General features: G+C 45.5%; 1 protein-coding gene across 2 annotated transcripts in view; it reads left to right on the forward strand.

Annotated features, from left to right (window-relative positions):
* The window catches only part of FSTL5 (follistatin like 5), a 1,179,512-nt gene that overhangs the window by 726,880 nt on the left and 433,569 nt on the right, over positions 1 to 19,063 (forward strand). For both annotated transcript variants that reach the window (XM_075347385.1, XM_075347392.1), the window contains exon 7: positions 16,607 to 16,773. In XM_075347385.1, coding sequence (XP_075203500.1) covers positions 16,607 to 16,773 — 167 coding nt within the window. The remainder of the gene's footprint in view (positions 1 to 16,606; positions 16,774 to 19,063) is intronic.

A 19,063-nucleotide genomic window follows, 5' to 3' on the forward strand; every position in this document is an offset into this window, starting at 1 on the left:
TCCTCCCTCCTACCCTGGGCAGAATTTGCCCTTAACAATTCGCTGGCTGAGGCCACTGGGCAGACACCGTTCGTACTCAATAATGGGCAACACCCTAGGGTACCGGTACCGTTTCCCGCTGCTGCACCTCCTCCTCTTGTGGCCGACTGGGCAACTAATGCCAGAGAGGTTTGGGATCAGACTCAAGAGTCGATCCAAGCAGCTAAGGACCGTATGAAGACGGTGTCCGATCGGTTTCGTCGCCCGGCTCCTGTCTTTTCTCCAGGGGACTTTGTGTGGCTCTCTGCAAAACACGTGAGACTTAGAGTGAGCTCTGTCAAATTTGCTCCTCGCTTCCTAGGTCCTTATGAGGTTCTTCGACAGGTAAATCCTGAAGTCTACCAATTGAAGTTACCCGTCCATCTTAGGATTCATGACAAATTCCATGTCTCACTGCTAAAGCCGGCTATTTTACCTCACGCTCGTGAAGTGCACTCTCCTGCCTCTGATTCCTCTCGCTCTAGCTATGAGGTGCGAGCCATAGTTGGTTCTAAGATGGTTAGAGGGCGCAGGTTCTTCTTGATAGATTGGGAGGGTTACGGCACGGAACATCGCTCTTGGGAGCCTGAGGAGGCTGTCCATGCTCCCGACTTAGTTGCCGATTACCTGCGTCGCCGGGAGGGGGGCCCTTAAGGGGGAGGTACTGTTACGGTTGCTGCGAGCACTGGAGACTATGTCCAGATTTCTTGCTACTGCACATGTGCGAGCGCTGGAGACTAAGTCCAGATTTCTTGCTACTGCACATGTGCGAGCGTTGGAGACTAAGTCCAGATTTCTTGCTACTGCACATGTGCGAGCACCGGAGACTAAGTCCTATCTTGGAGCCATTGCACATGTGCGGGTGACATCATCGATGACACGAGGTCACATGTCTCTGACACCTTCTATGCCGATTGGTCGCTGGTCATGTGCTTGTGATGCCTTGCTCGGTGATAGGCCAGCATGACGTCACTCCTGTCGTTCTAGCAGCGGATTGGCTCTGGTGTCCTCCATCTTGGATGAGACACAGAGTCTATATAAGACCCTGACACACGCCGCATGGCGCTCAGTCCTCTTGGTTCATGCATAAGAGTAGACGCTCTGTGCGCGTTCCTCTAGGCATTCCTCTGTCTATGCTAGGTGAGCGCTACCGGCAGGGTAGCGTTCTTATACCTTACAGCTTCGGCTGCTGTCCGTACCTAGTGGCATTCTAAACGTGGCTATTGGACTTTTGTATAGTCCCACTAGTGCAAAGATATTTGCAGCACGTCTGCCTGCATTGCACACTCAAATTCATTGTAGCTAAGCCAAATATACTAGCAAACACTGAGTGTACCTAGTGGCATCCTAAACGTGGCTATTGGACTTCTGTATAGTCCCACTGGTACAAAGATATTTGCAGCACGTCTGCCTGCATTGCACACTCAAACTCATTGTAGCTAAGCCATTATACTAGCAAACACTGAGTGTACCTAGTGGCATCCTAAACGTGGCTATTGGACTTCTGTATAGTCCCACTAGTGCAAAGATATTTGCAGCACGTCTGCCTGCATTGCACACTCAAACTCATTGTTGCTAAGCCATTATACTAGCAAACACTGAGTGTACCTAGTGGCATCCTAAACTTGGCTATTGGACTTCTGTATAGTCCCACTAGTGCAAAGATATTTACAGCACGTCTGCCTGCATTGCACACTCAAATTCATTGTAGCTAAGCCATTATACTAGCAAACACTGAGTGTACCTAGTGGCATCCTAAACGTGGCTATTGGACTTCTGTATAGTCCCACTAGTACAAAGATATTTGCAGCACGTCTGCCTGCATTGCACACTCAAACTCACTGTAGCTAAGCCATTATACTAGCAAACACTGAGTGTACCTAGTGGCATCCTAAACGTGGCTATTGGACTTCTGTATAGTCCCACTAGTGCAAAGATATTTGCAGCACGTCTGCCTGCATTGCACACTCAAACTCATTGTAGCTAAGCCATTATACTAGCAAACACTGAGTGTACCTAGTGGCATCCTAAACGTGGCTATTGGACTTCTGTATAGTCCCACTAGTGCAAAGATATTTGCAGCACATCTGTCTGCATTCCACACTCAAACTCATTGTAGCTAAGCCATTATACTAGCAAACACTGAGTGTACCTAGTGGCATTCTAAACGTGGCTATTGGACTTTTGTATAGTCCCACTAGTGCAAAGATATTTGCAGCACGTCTGCCTGCATTGCACACTCAAACTCATTGTAGCTAAGCCATTATACTAGCAAACACTGAGTGTACCTAGTGGCATCCTAAAAGTGGCTATTGGACTTCTGTATAGTCCCACTAGTGCAAAGATATTTGCAGCACGTCTGCCTGCATTGCACACTGAAACTCAATGTAGCTAAGCCATTATACTAGCAAACACTGAGTATACCTAGTGGCATCCTAAACGTGGCTATTGGACTTCTGTATAGTCCCACTAGTGCAAAGATATTTGCAGCACGTCTGCCTGCATTGCACACTCAAATTCATTGTAGCTAAGCCATTATACTAGCAAACACTGAGTGTACCTAGTGGCATCCTAAACGTGGCTATTGGACTTCTGTATAGTCCCACTAGTACAAAGATATTTGCAGCACGTCTGCCTGCATTGCACACTCAAACTCATTGTAGCTAAGCCATTATACTAGCAAACACTGAGTGTACCTAGTGGCATCCTAAACGTGGCTATTGGACTTCTGTATAGTCCCACTAGTGCAAAGATATTTGCAGCACGTCTGCCTGCATTGCACACTCAAACTCATTGTAGCTAAGCCATTATACTAGCAAACACTGAGTGTACCTAGTGGCATCCTAAACGTGGCTATTGGACTTCTGTATAGTCCCACTAGTGCAAAGATATTTGCCGCACGTCTGCCTGCATTGCACACTCAAATTCATTGTAGCTAAGCCATTATACTAGCAAACACTGAGTGTACCTAGTGGCATCCTAAACGTGGCTATTGGACTTCTGTATAGTCCCACTAGTACAAAGATATTTGGAGCACGTCTGCCTGCATTGCACACTCAAACTCATTGTAGCTAAGCCATTATACTAGCAAACACTGAGTGTACCTAGTGGCATCCTAAACGTGGCTATTGGACTTCTGTATAGTCCCACTAGTACAAAGATATTTGCAGCACGTCTGCCTGCATTGCACACTCAAACTCATTGTAGCTAAGCCATTATACTAGCAAACACTGAGTGTACCTAGTGGCATCCTAAACGTGGCTATTGGACTTCTGTATAGTCCCACTAGTGCAAAGATATTTGCAGCACATCTGCCTGCATTCCACACTCAAACTTATTGTAGCTAAGCCATTATACTAGCAAACACTGCTGCCAGTTTAAGGGCCGTAGTTGCATTGTCAGTGATAATTATTGTTGTTTATTCTGTTGTTAATAAAGATAGACCACCGCTGCAATCTACACCACCTCTCAATTTTTACTACCACATTTTAAGTGCACAATCTTGTCGCAATCAAAATGAGTGGCAAAATGACAGATGCTGGTGGAAAGGGTAAGAGGCGTGTTGGAAAAGGAAAAAAAGGGTTCGTCCGTGGTGAAAGTGGCAAAGCTCCATTAACATCTGCTGAAGATAGACCATCTTCCAGCAAAAGTAAGATGTCTACTACTTACCGTGGACAATCCGATGTGCTCCCTTTTTTACGGACACGGACAACCGGAACAAAGGTAGATGATGGCCAAAAAAGGAAAATGCTTGAATGGATCTCAAGTGGTCCAACAAGTGCCCTCTCCGCCACCTCAACTACCGCATCCAAAAAACACCAGTCATCTGAGTTGTCATCCCAATCAAACTTGCTTTCTCCCAGCTCTGAAGTCTCCATCCGCCCTGCACAGTATGGTGGAACTGAGATGGCTGAGTCTGCAGAGCTGTTCAGTCACACTATAGCCTGGGAATCAGAGGTCTGCTCCCAAGCTACAGTGAGTACAGAACAGGAAATGGTCTGCAGTGATGCCCAGAACCTTTGTGACTCTGATTCAGGCCGTGAGGACCAAGTTTCTGAGCATAATGTTGACCCTTTTTCACCAACTGTAACACCTGTTGTTATAGACAATGAGGAACATACTGATGACGATGAGACGCAGATACCAGATTGGGATGACATCTTAAATATTCGATCAGGGCAAGAAGAGGCTCGGTCTGAGGGTGAGGGGAGTGCAAACACAAAAATTGATGAGGAAATTCTAGATCCCACCTACTGTCAACCCACAGTCAGGCACTCGAGGAGGTCAACAGAGGTGGTGGAGGAGGATGCAACTGATGACGAAGTTACCTTGCGCCTTCCTGGACAGAGTCGGAGTACTGGTAGCACATCTACAACTGCATCCTCAGCCACCACTCTGCCTCTGAGCACTAGTCGGGGTGGATCAACAGGTCGCATGCCCTCTAAGCCTTGCCTAGCCTGGTCCTTTTTTGACATAGCCAAAGATCGCCCAAATTATGTAATCTGTAAAATTTGTCATGGTTCTCTTAGTAGAGGTCAAAACCTCAGCAGTTTGACAACTTCTTCCATGAATCGTCACATGAATAAATATCATATGTCCCGGTTGGAAGCTCACCGTGCTGCAATGCGGCCTAGCGGAGCAAACCATCCACCGCCGGCCCCTTCCAGTGCATCCGCGCGCTCGTCATCTTCTAGGACTGTGGGGACAGCTGTCACACCTGGTTTTCCACGCACAACTTCCACCACTGTAACTGCAACAGGCAGTTTGCTTGGTAGGTCGTCAGTTGGTTTGGAATGGGAAACAAGTGCGTGTGTACAGCTCTCTCAGACATCGATAGCACCAACGTTGGATGAAGGCGACATCATGTCTCCGCCTGCACTTTCCTCACAAAGCTGCATTTTTCCAGGGACACCCTACTCAACACCATCTACACACAGCAGCCAGATCTCTGTCCCTCAGATGTGGACAAATAAAAGGCCATTTCCTGCGACCCATGACAAAGCTAAGAGGTTGACTTTATCCCTCTGTAAGCTCTTGGCTACCGAAATGCTGCCTTTCCGCCTGGTGGACACACAGGATTTTAGAGACCTTATGTCTGTCGCTGTGCCCAGTACCAGATGCCCAGTCGCCACTAATTCTCTAAGAAAGGTGTGCCCGCGCTACACCAGCATGTCGCACACAACATAACCGCTTCCTTGAGAAACTCTGTGTGTCAACGGGTGCATTTCACCACCGATACTTGGACCAGTAAGCATGGACAGGGACGTTACATGTCGCTGACTGGGCACTGGGTAACTATGGTGATAGATGGTGATGGGTCTGCTGCACAAGTCTTGCCGTCCCCACGACTTGTCTGTCAATCCTCTGTCTGTCCAAGTTCCGCCACTGCTTCTGCATCCTCCACCTGATCTGGGTCCTCCACCTCCGCTCCAAGCCTGCCTGGTCAGGCCACCAGCGTTCTCACTGCGCAGAAGGAATCACGCACCCCTCATTTCTATGCTGGCAGCAGAGCGCAACGGCATCAGGCGGTCTTTAGCTTGACATGTCTTGGGAATAAGAGTCACACAGCTGAGGAGTTGTGGTCAGCTCTGCGGTCCGATTTTAATAAATGGTTGTCTCCACTGAACCTGCAGCCTGGTAAGGCCGTGTGCGACAATGCTGCAAACCTGGGTGCGGCACTTCGCCTGGGCAAGGTGACACACGTACCTTGTATGGCTCACGTGTTGAACCTTGTCGTGCAGCAATTTTTAACACACTATCCCGGCCTAGATGGCCTTCTGAACAGGGCACGAAAACTGTCTGCTCACTTCCGCCGTTCAAGCGCCGCAGCTGAGCGACTTGCATCGCTCCAGAAGTCTTTCGGCCTGCCGGTTCATCGCCTGAAATGCGATGTGGCGACACGCTGGAATTCAACTCTCCACATGTTACAGCGACTGTGGCAGCACCGCCGTGCCCTGGTGCAATACGTCATGACGTATAGCCTGGGCCAACGAGATGCAGAGGTGGGGCAGATCACCCTGATGGAGTGGTCTCAGATCAAGGACCTATGCACCCTTCTGCACAGTTTCGACATGGCGACGAATATGTTTAGCGCTGACAATGCCATTATCAGCATGACGATTCCAGTCATTTACATGCTGGAGCACACGCTAAACACTATTCGGAGTCAGGGGGTGGGACAACAGGAAGGGGATGAACTACAGGAGGATTCATATGCGCAAGACACAACAACATCACCAAGGTCCAGACGTTCATCATCACCAAGGCGCCAGGCATGGGACCATGGGGGACAGGGATCAACAAGGGCGCATGGTAGCAGGCGAGATGTTGAGGAAGGTGCAGGAGGACATGAAGAAATGGAGGACGAACTGTCCATGGACATGGAAGACTCAGCAGATGAGGGAGACCTTGGTCAAATTTCAGTTGAAAGAGGTTGGGGGGAGATGTCAGAGGAAGAAAGAACGGTTAGCACCTCTATGCCACAAACACAGCGTGGACTTGGTCCGCATGGCTGCGCAAGACACATGAGTGCCTTCTTGTTGCACTACCTCCAACATGACCCTCGTATTGTCAAAATTAGAAGTGATGATGACTACTGGCTTGCCACACTATTAGATCCCCGGTACAAGTCCAAATTTTGTGACATAATTCCAGCCATAGAAAGGGACGCACGTATGCAGGAGTATCAGCAGAAGCTGTTACTCGATCTTAGATCCGCTTTTCCACCAAACAACCGTGCAGGTGCAGGGAGTGAATCTCCCAGTTGTAACTTGACAAACATGGGACGGTCTCGTCATCTTCAACAGTCTACACGTACCAGTAGGACCGTATCTGGTGCTGGTAAGAGCAATTTTATGGAATCTTTTCATAATTTTTTTAGACCCTCCTTTGCAAGGCCACCAGAGACAACAAGTCTGACACATAGTCAACGGCTGGAGAGGATGATACAGGAGTATCTACAAATGAACATCGATGCCATGACTTTGCAAATGGAGCCTTCCTCATTTTGGGCTTCAAATCTAGAAAAATGGCCAGAGCTATCCAGTTACGCCTTGGAGATTTTGTCGTGTCCAGCTGCCAGCGTTGTCTCTGAACGTGTCTTCAGTGCTGCTGGGTGTGTGCTGACAGATAAGCGCATGCGTCTGTCCAGTGACAATATGGACAGACTGACGTTCATCAAAATGAACAAGTCATGGATCCAGAAGGAATTTACAACCCCTGTGTCATCCTGGGGAGAGTAAATGCTTGTGGATTTGGAATGTGCTTGATGCAAATCTAGCTGTGAAGTGTACAACTAGGGCACAAGTGCTGCCACTGAATGGGTGGGTGTGTGTGGGGCACAATTTTTGGAAAAAAGGGAGGCTCCGCTTGATGTAATATCAACCAGCAAGGTCTTAAATCACATAAATCTCCTAGGAGACACTAGTATAAAAATATCTAAAACTTAACATTTAATATGTAAATTAAAAAGTGAACAGGGTCACTGAAAAATGTGACATACTAAACATACAAACAGAAAATACACCTGGTGTTTGATCACAGCCCCACACGTATTATCATAAAGGTGCACTAGCACACCATCAAACCTAGTACCAATGTCAGGCCATTAAAGAATCAACACCAATGTATATGACACATTAGATTGTCCATATAAGCATCATGGACATGGAGACCTCACAATTAACCCCTTGTAAAACTATTCTAGGAACAAACCACCTAAAATAGGGGTACCCAGAAATAGAAGGGAAACAGGTCTCACTATAAGTAGCGGGCTATAATAATGCAGCAAACCTGGAACTCGATTGTCATAGATCGAGTATACTTGTTTCCTTGATTTGTTAATGCATTTTTAGGTGAAAACTTCCATCAATGTACACATATAACTTCCGACGCGTTTCATTAATATTCCTCAGGGAAGTCAATAATCCAAATCAGAGGGTAATACCACCGTCATAAAGGCAGGCATCCCCGGTGGAACCCCAGTGCTGGACTGAAAATGAAATAAAAATAACCATAAGTCCACCACTCTAAATATATTAATGTATCAAAACATCAAAAAGGAACCCAAACAGGGCACTCACCCAAGAAACAAGTTCTATAAGTCCTGCTGCTAGGCCACATCAACTGCCCATTTATGAACGCACTGTAGAACAAATAAGACTCTATTAAACCACCACTCATTGCAGATTCACAGGGGGACAACAAGTCCCAAGTCAGGAACACTCACCAAAACACGTCCTCCACATGTATTCTGTTCAAAAATGTGCCGCGCTGCCGGCCTCATGGGCCGCGCCATCTTATATCACGCGCGCATGCGCAGTACACCCTATTCAATAGTATGACGCACAACTGGAACTACCCGATACCGGAAGTTAGCGCGTCATCATTATCCGCCGACCACATCATCACATGGTGCCGGCCGCCCACCCGGTGACGCTAATTCCGGAAGATGGAACGCAAGCTTAGGTAAATATCATAAAATCGCGTCATTGCCTTATTAACACTTGTGCTACAATACTAGAATCCATTAACAGTGAATGAGAACAAGCTCCATTCACAACGTTTCAAGTCTATCACAAGCAAAATGCAACACTCCTCAAATATAAAAACACCAATTCAAAACAGTGATGTTATAGCGAAAAACACCCCCTCCACAGGAATCAATCAGAGTAACCCCACTATCGCATAGTAGGAGAATATTACAGACTATGTCCCACCATAAATATGGCCCCTAGACACATAAACCACCATCAGAGAGATCTAGAAAGAGGGCAGACCACCAATATCAATCCAGAAGGTTTAGCACAAAAACCCCCGAATAAACATGAAAAACCACCCTAAAAAGAACCCTTTATCCATAATAGGAGAGAGAAAGGGAGGAAAAACCAAGACTAAGTGCGCACTACCTCTAACCCTCACTCTTTAGAAACTCTCCCTACCTTACTGCAGAGGTCGGCACCGTAAACAATACCCACGCCCATGGCGCCCCCACTCACCGTCGACTGGCCCTCCTACACTACCCCTACACATTAGGGTGCACCTAAAAAGGGGGTAAATGATAGTTGCTCATTAAGGCCATTTGGGGCCATGGTGCCTAGTGTGTAAATCCAAAAAACTCTGATTGATTCCTGTGGAGGGGGTGTTTTTCGCTATAACATCACTGTTTTGAATTGGTGTTTTTATATTTGAGGAGTGTTCCATCTTCCGGAATTAGCGTTACCGGGTGGGCGGCCGGCACCATGTGATGATGTGGTCGGCGGATAATGATGACGCGCTAACTTCCGGTATCGGGTAGTTCCGGTTGTGCGTCATACTATTGAATCAGGTGTACTGCGCATGCGCGCGTGATATAAGATGGCGCGGCCCATGAGGCCGGCAGCGCGGCACATTTTTGAACAGAATACATGTGGAGGACGTGTTTTGGTGAGTGTTCCTGACTTGGGACTTGTTGTCCCCCTGTGATTCTGCAATGAGTGGTGGTTTAATAGAGTCTTATTTGTTCTAGAGTGCGTTCATAAATGGGCAGTTGATGTGGCCTAGCACCAGGACTTAGAGAACTTGTTTCTTGGGTGAGTGCCCTGTTTGGGTTCCTTTTTGATGTTTTGATACATTAATATATTTAGAGTGGTGGACTTATGGTTATTTTTATTTCATTTTCAGTCCAGCACTGGGGTTCCACTGGGGATGCCTGCCTTTATGACGGTGGTATTACCCTCTGATTTGGATTATTGACTTCCCTGAGGAATATTAATGAAACGCGTTGGCAGTTATATGTGTACATTGATGGAAGTTTTCACCTAAAAATGCATTAACAAATCAAGGAAACAAGTATACTCGAGCTATGACAATCGAGTTCCAGGTTTGCTGCATTATTATAGCTCGCTACTTATAGTGAGACCTGTTCCCCTTCTATTTCTGGGTACCCCTATTTTAGGTGGTTTGTTCCTAGAATAGTTTTACAAGGGGTTAATTGTGAGGTCTCCATGTCCATGATGCTTATATGGACAATCTAATGTGTCATATACATTGGTGTTGATTCTTTAATGGCCTGACATTGGTACTAGGTTTGATGGTGTGCTAGTGCACCTTTATGATAATACGTGTGGGGCTGTGATCAAACACCAGGTGTATTTTCTGTTTGTATGTTTAGTATGTCACGTTTTTCAGTGACCCTGTTCACTTTTTAATTTACATATTAAATGTTAAGTTTTAGATATTTTTATACTAGTGTCTCCTAGGAGATTTATGTGATTTAAGACCTTGCTGGTTGATATATTGAAAATAATTAAGGTTGATATAAACTGCGTTTCTGCTATTACAAAATCCGCTTGGAGTAACCCTTGCTTGATGTGTTTTTAAAAGAAGCCAAGATGAACAGAGCTGGGATCAGGAAAGACTTTGCTACCTACCCCGGTGTCATCCTGGGGACGGATAAGAATGGCGTATTTTTGAATGTGCTTGATGCAAATCTAGCTGTGAAGTGTACAACTAGGGCACAAGTGCTGCCACTGAATGGGTGGGTGTGTGTGGGGCCCAATTTTTGGAAAAAAAGGGAGACTACGCTTGGAGTCACCTTGCGATGTTTTACATGATTTTAGAAGGGCGTGCCATGCCTATATCTGTGTGTCCTCCTCTTTTTCCTTGTCCAGCTGTTTTGTTTTCGCATGAGTATATGTCCTTGTCACTTTCCCATGTGTTTGTGTTGTGTTGTGAGTTGTTTGTCACCTTTTGGACACCTTTGAGGGTGTTTTCTAGGTGTTTTTCTGTGTTTGTGATTGCCTGCCATTGTTTCCTATGCAGTTCGAGTTCGGTTTGTCGAACGTTCGACGAGCCGAACTCGAACGGGACCTCCGTTCGGCGAACCGACCTCGAGCCGAACCGGGACCGGTTCGCTCATCTCTATTCTTAACACACTATCCCGGCCTAGGTGGCCTTCTGACCAGGGCACGAAAACTGTCTGCTCACTTCCGCCGTTCAACCGCCGCAGCTGAGCGACTTGCATCGCTCCAGAAGTCTTTCGGCCTGCCGGTTCATCGCCTGAAATGCGATGTGCCGACACGCTGGAATTCGACTCTCCACATGTTACAGCGACTGTGGCAGCACCGTCGAGCCCTGGTGCAATACGTCATGACGTATAGCCTGGGCCAACGAGATGCAGAGGTGGGGCAGATCACCCTGATTTAGTGGTCTCAGATCAAGGACCTATGCACCCTTCTGCAGAGTTTCGACATGGCGACGAATATGTTTAGCGCTGACAATGCCATTATCAGCATGACAATTCCAGTCATTTACATGCTGGAGCACACGCTAAACACTATTCGGAGTCAGGGGGTGGGACAACAGCAAGGGGAGGAACTACAGGAGGATTCATATGCGCAAGACACAACAACATCACCAAGGTCCAGACGTTCATCATCACCAAGGCGGCAGGCATGGGACCATGGGGGACAGGGATCAACAAGGGCGCATGGTAGCAGGCGAGATGTTGAGGAAGGTGCAGGAGAACATGAAGAAATGGAGGACGAACTGTCCATGGACATGGAAGACTCAGCGGATGAGGGAGACCTTGGTCAAATTTCAGTTGAAAGAGGTTGGGGGGAGAAGTCAGAGGAAGAAAGAACGGTTAGCACCTCTATGCCACAAACACAGCGTGGACTTGGTCCGCATGGCCGCGCAAGACACATGAGCGCCTTCTTGCTGCACTACTTCCAACATGACCCTCGTATTGTCAAAATTAGAAGTGATGATGACTACTGGCTTGCCACACTATTGGATCCCCGGTACAAGTCCAAATTTTGTGACATAATTCCAGCCATAGAAAGGGACGCACGTATGCAGGAGTATCAGCAGAACCTGTTACTCGATCTTAGCTCGGCTTTTCCACCAAACAACCGTGCAGGTGCAGGGAGTGAAACTCCCAGTTGTAACTTGACAAACATGGGACGGTCTCGTCATCTTCAACAGTCTACCCGTACCAGTAGCACCGTATCTGGTGCTGGTAACAGCAATTTTTTGGAATCTTTTCATAATTTTTTTAGACCCTCCTTTGCAAGGCCACCAGAGACAACAAGTCTGACACATAGTCAACGGCTGGAGAGGATGATACAGGAGTATCTCCAAATGAACATCGATGCCATGACTTTGCAAATGGAGCCTTGCTCATTTTGGGCTTCAAATCTTGAAAAATGGCCAGAGCTCTCAACTTACGCCTTGGAGATTTTGTCATGTCCAGCTGCAAGCGTTGTCTCTGAACGTGTCTTCAGTGCTGCTGGGGGTGTGCTGACAGATAAGCGCACGCGTCTGTCCAGTGACAATGTGGACAGACTGACGTTCATCAAAATGAACAAGTCATGGATCCACAAGGAATTTACTACCCCTGTGTCATCCTGGGGAGAGTAAATGCTTGTGGATTTGGAATGTGCTTGATGCAAATCAAAACATCCTTTTGCAACTAGGGCACAAGTGCTGCCACTGATGGGGTGTCTGTGTGGCCCAATTTTTGGAAAAAAGGGAGACTCTACTTGGAGTAACCCTTGCTTGCTGTGGTTTTTAAAAGGAGCCAAGATGAACAAGTCATGTTTCAGCAAAGACTTTGCTACCTACCCCGGTGTCATGCTGGGAACGCTTAAATATGGCGTATTTTTGAATGTGCTTGATGCAAGTCTAGCTGTGAAGTGTACAACTGGGGCACAACTGCTGCCACTGAATGGGTGGGTGTCTGTGGGGCCCAATTTTTGGAAAAAAAGGGAGACTCCGCTTGGAGTAACCCTTGATTGCTGTGTTTTTTTAAAATGATCCAAGATGAACAGAGCTGAGATCAGGAAAGACTTCGCTACCTACCCCGGTGTCATCCTGGGGACGGTTAATTATGGCGTATTTTTGAATGTGCTTGATGCAAATCTAGCTGTGAAGTGTACAACTGGGGCACAACTGCTGCCACTGAATGGGTGGGTGTGTGTGTGGCCCAATTTTTGGAAAAAAAGGAGACTCCGCTTGGAGTCACCTCGCGGTGTTTTACATGATTTTAGAAGGCTTGCCATGCCTATATCTGTGTGTCCTCCTCTTTTTCCTTGTCCTGCTCTTTTATTTTCGCATGAGTATATGTCCTTGTCACTTTCCCATGTGTTTGTGTTGTGTTGTGAGTTGTTTGTCACCTTTTGGACACCTTTGAGGGTGTTTTCTAGGTGTTTTTATGTGTTTGTGAATGCCTGCCATTGTTTCCTATGCGGTTCGAGTTCGGTTTGTCGAACGTTCGACGAACCGAACTCGAACGGGACCTCCATTCGACGAACCAACCTCGAGCCAAACCGGGACCGGTTCGCTCATCTCTAGTAAAGACTTTCTGAGAACCATAATGTTTTCAATTTTTGGGAAATAGAGCTGTGTGAGGGCTTGCTTACTGCGGCTTGAAATTATGTTTTTTTTTATATTATTTTGAAGTATATTTGTTGTTTTGATTGCCTGTTATTACATTATTATCTGTTGTCTTGGCAGCCAAAAAACTGTACTTCTGACATTTAGATTGTACTATTGATATGTTTTCTACCGTTCGGATAAATGTATTGTATATTTTGATATATATATATATATATATATATTTATTTATATATATATGTATATATATATATATATATATATATATATATATATAATGTGTTTTAGTTTCAGTGGACCAAAAGGGAGGTATTTAAACTTTTGTGGGGGGGGTTCAGATTTTTAAAATCTTTTTTTTTTACTTTGTACTATTCTTATTAGTCTCCTTAGGGGACTTAAAGCCCCTATTGTCCAATCACTTGTGCGATAAAGAGAAGTGCATTAGCAATGGTCTGTATAGCAAATATCATGGTTTCCTATGAATGACAGAGGAGGATTTTCATCCCAGTCATCAGATGACCCCTGGCTGTCAAGACAACCCATTGGAGACCCGTGAAAATGTCACGGGAGTGCCGATGAGAGAAAAGAATGACGTGCCCTCCTGCCAGTGTGTGTTTAATCCCACTGTCAGATATTAGCAGTAGATTTAACTGGCTAACAGCCATAGCAGGTATCTAATCCACCCACGGCTGTTAGAAGCACATATCAGCTGATCAGGTCAACTAACATGAGAGATCAGCTCCCAGCCACCAAGCCTTGTGAATCCCATCCCTCGCCACATCCCATCCAGCTCACTTTCCACATTTGACCCAGTCACAGAGGAGGAAGTCTCCAGGCTCCTCTCTTCTTCTCATCCTACCACTTGCCCTACTGATCCCTTTCCCTCACACCTACTCCAGTCTCTCTCCCCAGTTGTCACCACTCACCTAACTAAAATCTTCAATCTCTCTTCTCTCTCTCTTCTGGTATCTTCCCCTGTTCCCTCAAACACTCTATCATTACTCCATTATTAAAAAAACCTTCCCTTGATCCGTCCTGCACAAGCAACTACAGGTCAGTCTCCAATCTCTCCTTCATCTCCAAACTCTTGGAGCGCCTGGTCTATTCTCGTCTCACCCGCTCCCTTTACACCCACTCTCTTCTAGATCCTTTACAGTCTGGCTTCCGCCCTTTACACTCAACAGAAACTGCTCTTGTCAAATTGACCAATGACCTATTAACAGCAAAATGTAACAGTGACCACTCTCTGCTTATTCTTCTTGACCTTTCAGCCGCCTTTGACACTGTTGACCACCATATCCTCTCTATGCTCCATTCTATCAGCCTAAAGGACACTGTTCTTTCCTGGTTCTCTTCCTATCTTTCTGGCCGCTCATTCAGTGTATCATTTGCTGGCTCCACATCTTCTCCTTTTCCTCTCACTGTTGGAGTCCCTCAAGGTTCAGTCCTTGGCCCTCTTCTTTTCTCTCTCTACACTGCCCCAATTGGAATGACCATCAGCAGATTTGGCTTTCAGAACCATCTTTATGCTGATGACATACAGCTATACACCTCATCTCCTGAACTCACCCCCGCTGTACTACAGAACACAAGTGACTGCCTGACTGCAGTTTGCAATGTCATGTCTGCTCTCTATCTCAAACTTAACCTTTCCAAAACTGAACTTCTTCTTTTCCCTCCATCTTCCAACCTTCCTCAACCTGACATCTCCCTCTCTGTGTGTGGCACAACGATAAATCCTAGGCAGCAAGCCCGCTGTCTGGGTGTTATACTTGACACTCATCTCTCCTTCACCTCCCACATACAATCTCTTGTCCGCTCTTGCCGCTTTCACCTCAAGAACATCTCTAGAATCCGCCCCTTTCTCACAATGGAAACGACAAAAACCCTCACCGTGGCCCTGATCCACTCTCACCTTGACTACTGTAACTCTCTATTAATTGGTCTCCCCCTAACTAGACTCTCTCCTCTACAGTCCATCCTTAATGCAGCAGCCAGGGTCACCTATCTGGCGAACCGCTACTCGGATGCCTTTGCTCTGTGCCAGTCATTGCACTGGCTGCCTATATATTACAGGATCCAATTCAAACTGCTTGTTCTCACCCACAAGGCTCTCCACAATGCGGCACCCCTCTACATCTCCACCCTCCTCTCTGTCTATCACCCCACCCGTTCTCTACGCTCTGCAAATGACTTTCGACTAACATTCATACTAATTCGAACCTCCCACTGCCTAATCCAAGACTTCTTCCGAGCTGCACCAAACCTCTGGAACGCTCTACCCCAAGAAGTTAGGACGAATCACAACTTACTCAGCTTCAGATGCACCCCAAAAACGCATCCTTTTTAGGGCGGCCTACCTACTCCATGGCACCCAAATGCATCTGAAGGTCCTGGCCAACTGATCCACAAAGCCATTATCTATCCCCCATTTCCTTGAGATGGCTGGATTGTCATTGTAAATAAGCACTTGTACCTTGTCCCCCCCCCATCTCACTGTAGATTGTAAGCTCTCACGAGCAGGGTTGTCTTTTTTTCCCTTTAAATATTGTATTTTCGATAACTGTTACTTGTTTGTATATGATCCTTCTGAATTGTAAAGCGCTGCGGAATATGTTGGCGCTATAGAAATAAAGATTATTATTATTATTATTATTACAGTGAAAAATGCAGGCTCAGGGTGCAAGCCCGCATCAAAGGCGGGGAGACAACCCATGACATAATTAGCACATCATGGGTCATTAAGGGTTTAAGTGAAATTGTACCTTATACACCGGTCACAAACAGAGTAATAGTTTGCACTCAAGGTGATGTGTCCGTATGTGGCTCGACTTGCCTTCAAAAGCACTTAACAGATTTATCTATGCAAAAAATTATAAACTTAGTGCCAGGTTTCCTTTAACATATTAGCGATTCCCAGAACATTTTGTTATTATGCAGAGAGCATTGTTTGGCCTTTAAATAATGCATCTACCTGCAGGTGAAATCTGTCATGCTTAGTATGAGTACGACTCTATAGCTCTCTCAAGTGAAATGCTTTTCTTATCCTCCCAGGTGATAATTGTCATTCACTTTAATAGAAATGTCAGGTTGACCTTTTATTTTATGTACTTAAAAACAATATTTGATTTATTTAGCATAAAACTTTTTTCTTGTGTAATGAAAGCAATACCTTTGTTAACAATGTCACATTTGTATCTCCGCATGATTGCAGGGATTGTTGAATTAAGCCTTCCCGAAGATGAGACACTGAGCTTTACTACAGTAACAGTTGGACAAAGTGTTGTATTGATCTGTGGGATACAAGGCAATATGAGGCCTCCAATTATTTGGAAGCGTAACAATGTTATCTTGAACACCTTGGACTTAGAAGACATCAATGTAAGTTGGGAATTATTTTTTTCCAATATACCTCTACCATTTGTTTAGGCTGTATTCAGATACAATACTTTTGTCTGATCATTTGTTTAGTAATTCCTTATACAACTGACGGCAATCCTTGCACTTGTTGTATTGGCTTCAATAGTAAAATGTTGCTTGTCGTGTTTTACTGTCTTAGAGACATCCAGTGATAGAACTGGTACAGTCAATGTAAAAATTGCTACTAAAAAATAGTAGGATGAATTTTGTTAGTAGTTTGACTTTTGAATTATGAATTTCTGTACGATTCTAAACCTGTATTTTGTAATCATTTTGATCCTAAATAAGACATACTGGAAAATGGATTTCTGATATTTGATGTATGGTAGGAGGTAAAAAAGTAAAAGAAGAACAGAAAATGATATATAAGATTTAACTGTTTATAGAAAGATCACTGCCCATTCGGGGTCGGCCATTTTTTATTTACCCCCTGTTGGATCATGCAAATCCACTATACTTTACAGCACTCACACAGCTTGAGGACTGGGCACAAAAGTAAAACAAATACTTATACTGTTCCACAAAGACAGTTTTAAACCCAAGTGTATTATGATTTTAGTGGTTGATAAGGTGCACATGACCATAAATGCCCCATTTTCCCTCACTATTATTAATCCTGCACTAGATGGTTGTTACTAGAGATGAGCCACCCCCCTGGCATTCGAATTCAGTTTGGTTCGTCGAACGGAGGCCCCATTCGATGAACGTTCGACGAACCGTTCGACGAACCACTCGAACCTCATTGAATACAATGGGAGGCAAACACAAACACAAAAAAACACATTATACATGTACACATACAGCTAATAAACATTGCCATAACACTTACAGATCCCCGCGACACATCCTGCACTCTGTCTCCCGCCGCTTTTCCTTCTGATAATCGCCGCGTCATCCCGGTATACAGCACTGATGATAGGACCTTTCGTGACGTCAAAATATCATGTGACCAGTCACGTGTCTATTATCTCATTGGATACAGACTGGCCACATGGCTAGACGTCATTGCAAGGTCCTGTCAGTGCATCTCTCTGGTACGCGGTGATCGTTCAAGCATTTCCGTGTACCGGCGAAATGCTCTGGCACATGGTCGACTCCCTGTTCCAGCATGTTGGTGCTCTTTACAGAGTCAGCCCACATGCAGGGACTAGCAGCACTGGGAAACATGTGATCGGAGCACTGTTGCTATGGTAACCCGCCTGTCAGCGATGATGTCACCGCTTACAGCACGCAGCTTCTGCTCACTCACTGAGTTATTAGACTGAATGGAGCAGCAGCGTTCTTCCAACCGTGCAGAGCTGTCTGATGTAGCAGAGCTGCATGGATTGAAAGAGAAAGAAGACAGAAGACCATGGATTGTAGGGGGATGAGAGGGAGTAATAAACATGGAGTCTCTAATGTGTCTGTGTATTTATTTCTATTAAAGTATTTTTCTCTGTGTGGTGTCTTTTTTTAACCCTTTATTGGAGATTAATAATGGCTGGGTCAAACCTGTCTGACATTAAGAATCCCTGGCTTAATACTAGCTAGTAAAACAAAGCTAGTATTAACTCATTATTACCCAGCAAGCCACCCGACTTCAGGGTAGCTGGAAGAGTTGGATACAGCGCCAGATGATGGCGATTCTATGAAAGCGCCATTTTCTGGGGCGGCTGCGGACTGCAATTCGCAGCAGAGGGACCCAGAAAACTCAGGCTAACCTGTGCTGTGGATTCCAATCCCCAGCTGCCTAGTTGTATCTGGACACAAAAATGGGGCGAAGCCCACATCATTTTTTTTTTAATTATTTCATGAAATTCATAAAATAATTAAAAAAAGGGCTTCCCTATATTTTTAGTTCCCAGCCGGGTACAAATAGGCAGCTGGGGGTTGGGGGCAGCCGTACCTGCCTGCTGTACCTGGGTAGCATACAAAAATATGGCGAAGCTCACGTCATTTTTTTTTTTAGTTTTTTGGAATAAAAAAATAAAAAATGCTTCCCTGGATTTTCCATTGCTAGTGAAGGTAACACCAAGCAGTGGGGGTTAGCAGCTAGTAGCTGCTTGGAAATACAAAAAATGCAGCGGGAGCCCATATATTTTATTTTTAATTATTTATTTAAATAACAAAAAAAAAATGGGTTTCCCTGTATTTTGATTGCCTGACATCACATTACTGTAAAAATAAATCATTAAAAGAAATGACGTAGCGCTCCGCGGTATTTTTGATTCTCAGCGCAGATAAAGCAGACAGCTACGGGTTGCCACCCCCA

This window comes from Anomaloglossus baeobatrachus, chromosome 1 (genome assembly GCF_048569485.1).
Source record: "Anomaloglossus baeobatrachus isolate aAnoBae1 chromosome 1, aAnoBae1.hap1, whole genome shotgun sequence".
Lineage (NCBI taxonomy): Eukaryota > Metazoa > Chordata > Amphibia > Anura > Aromobatidae > Anomaloglossus > Anomaloglossus baeobatrachus.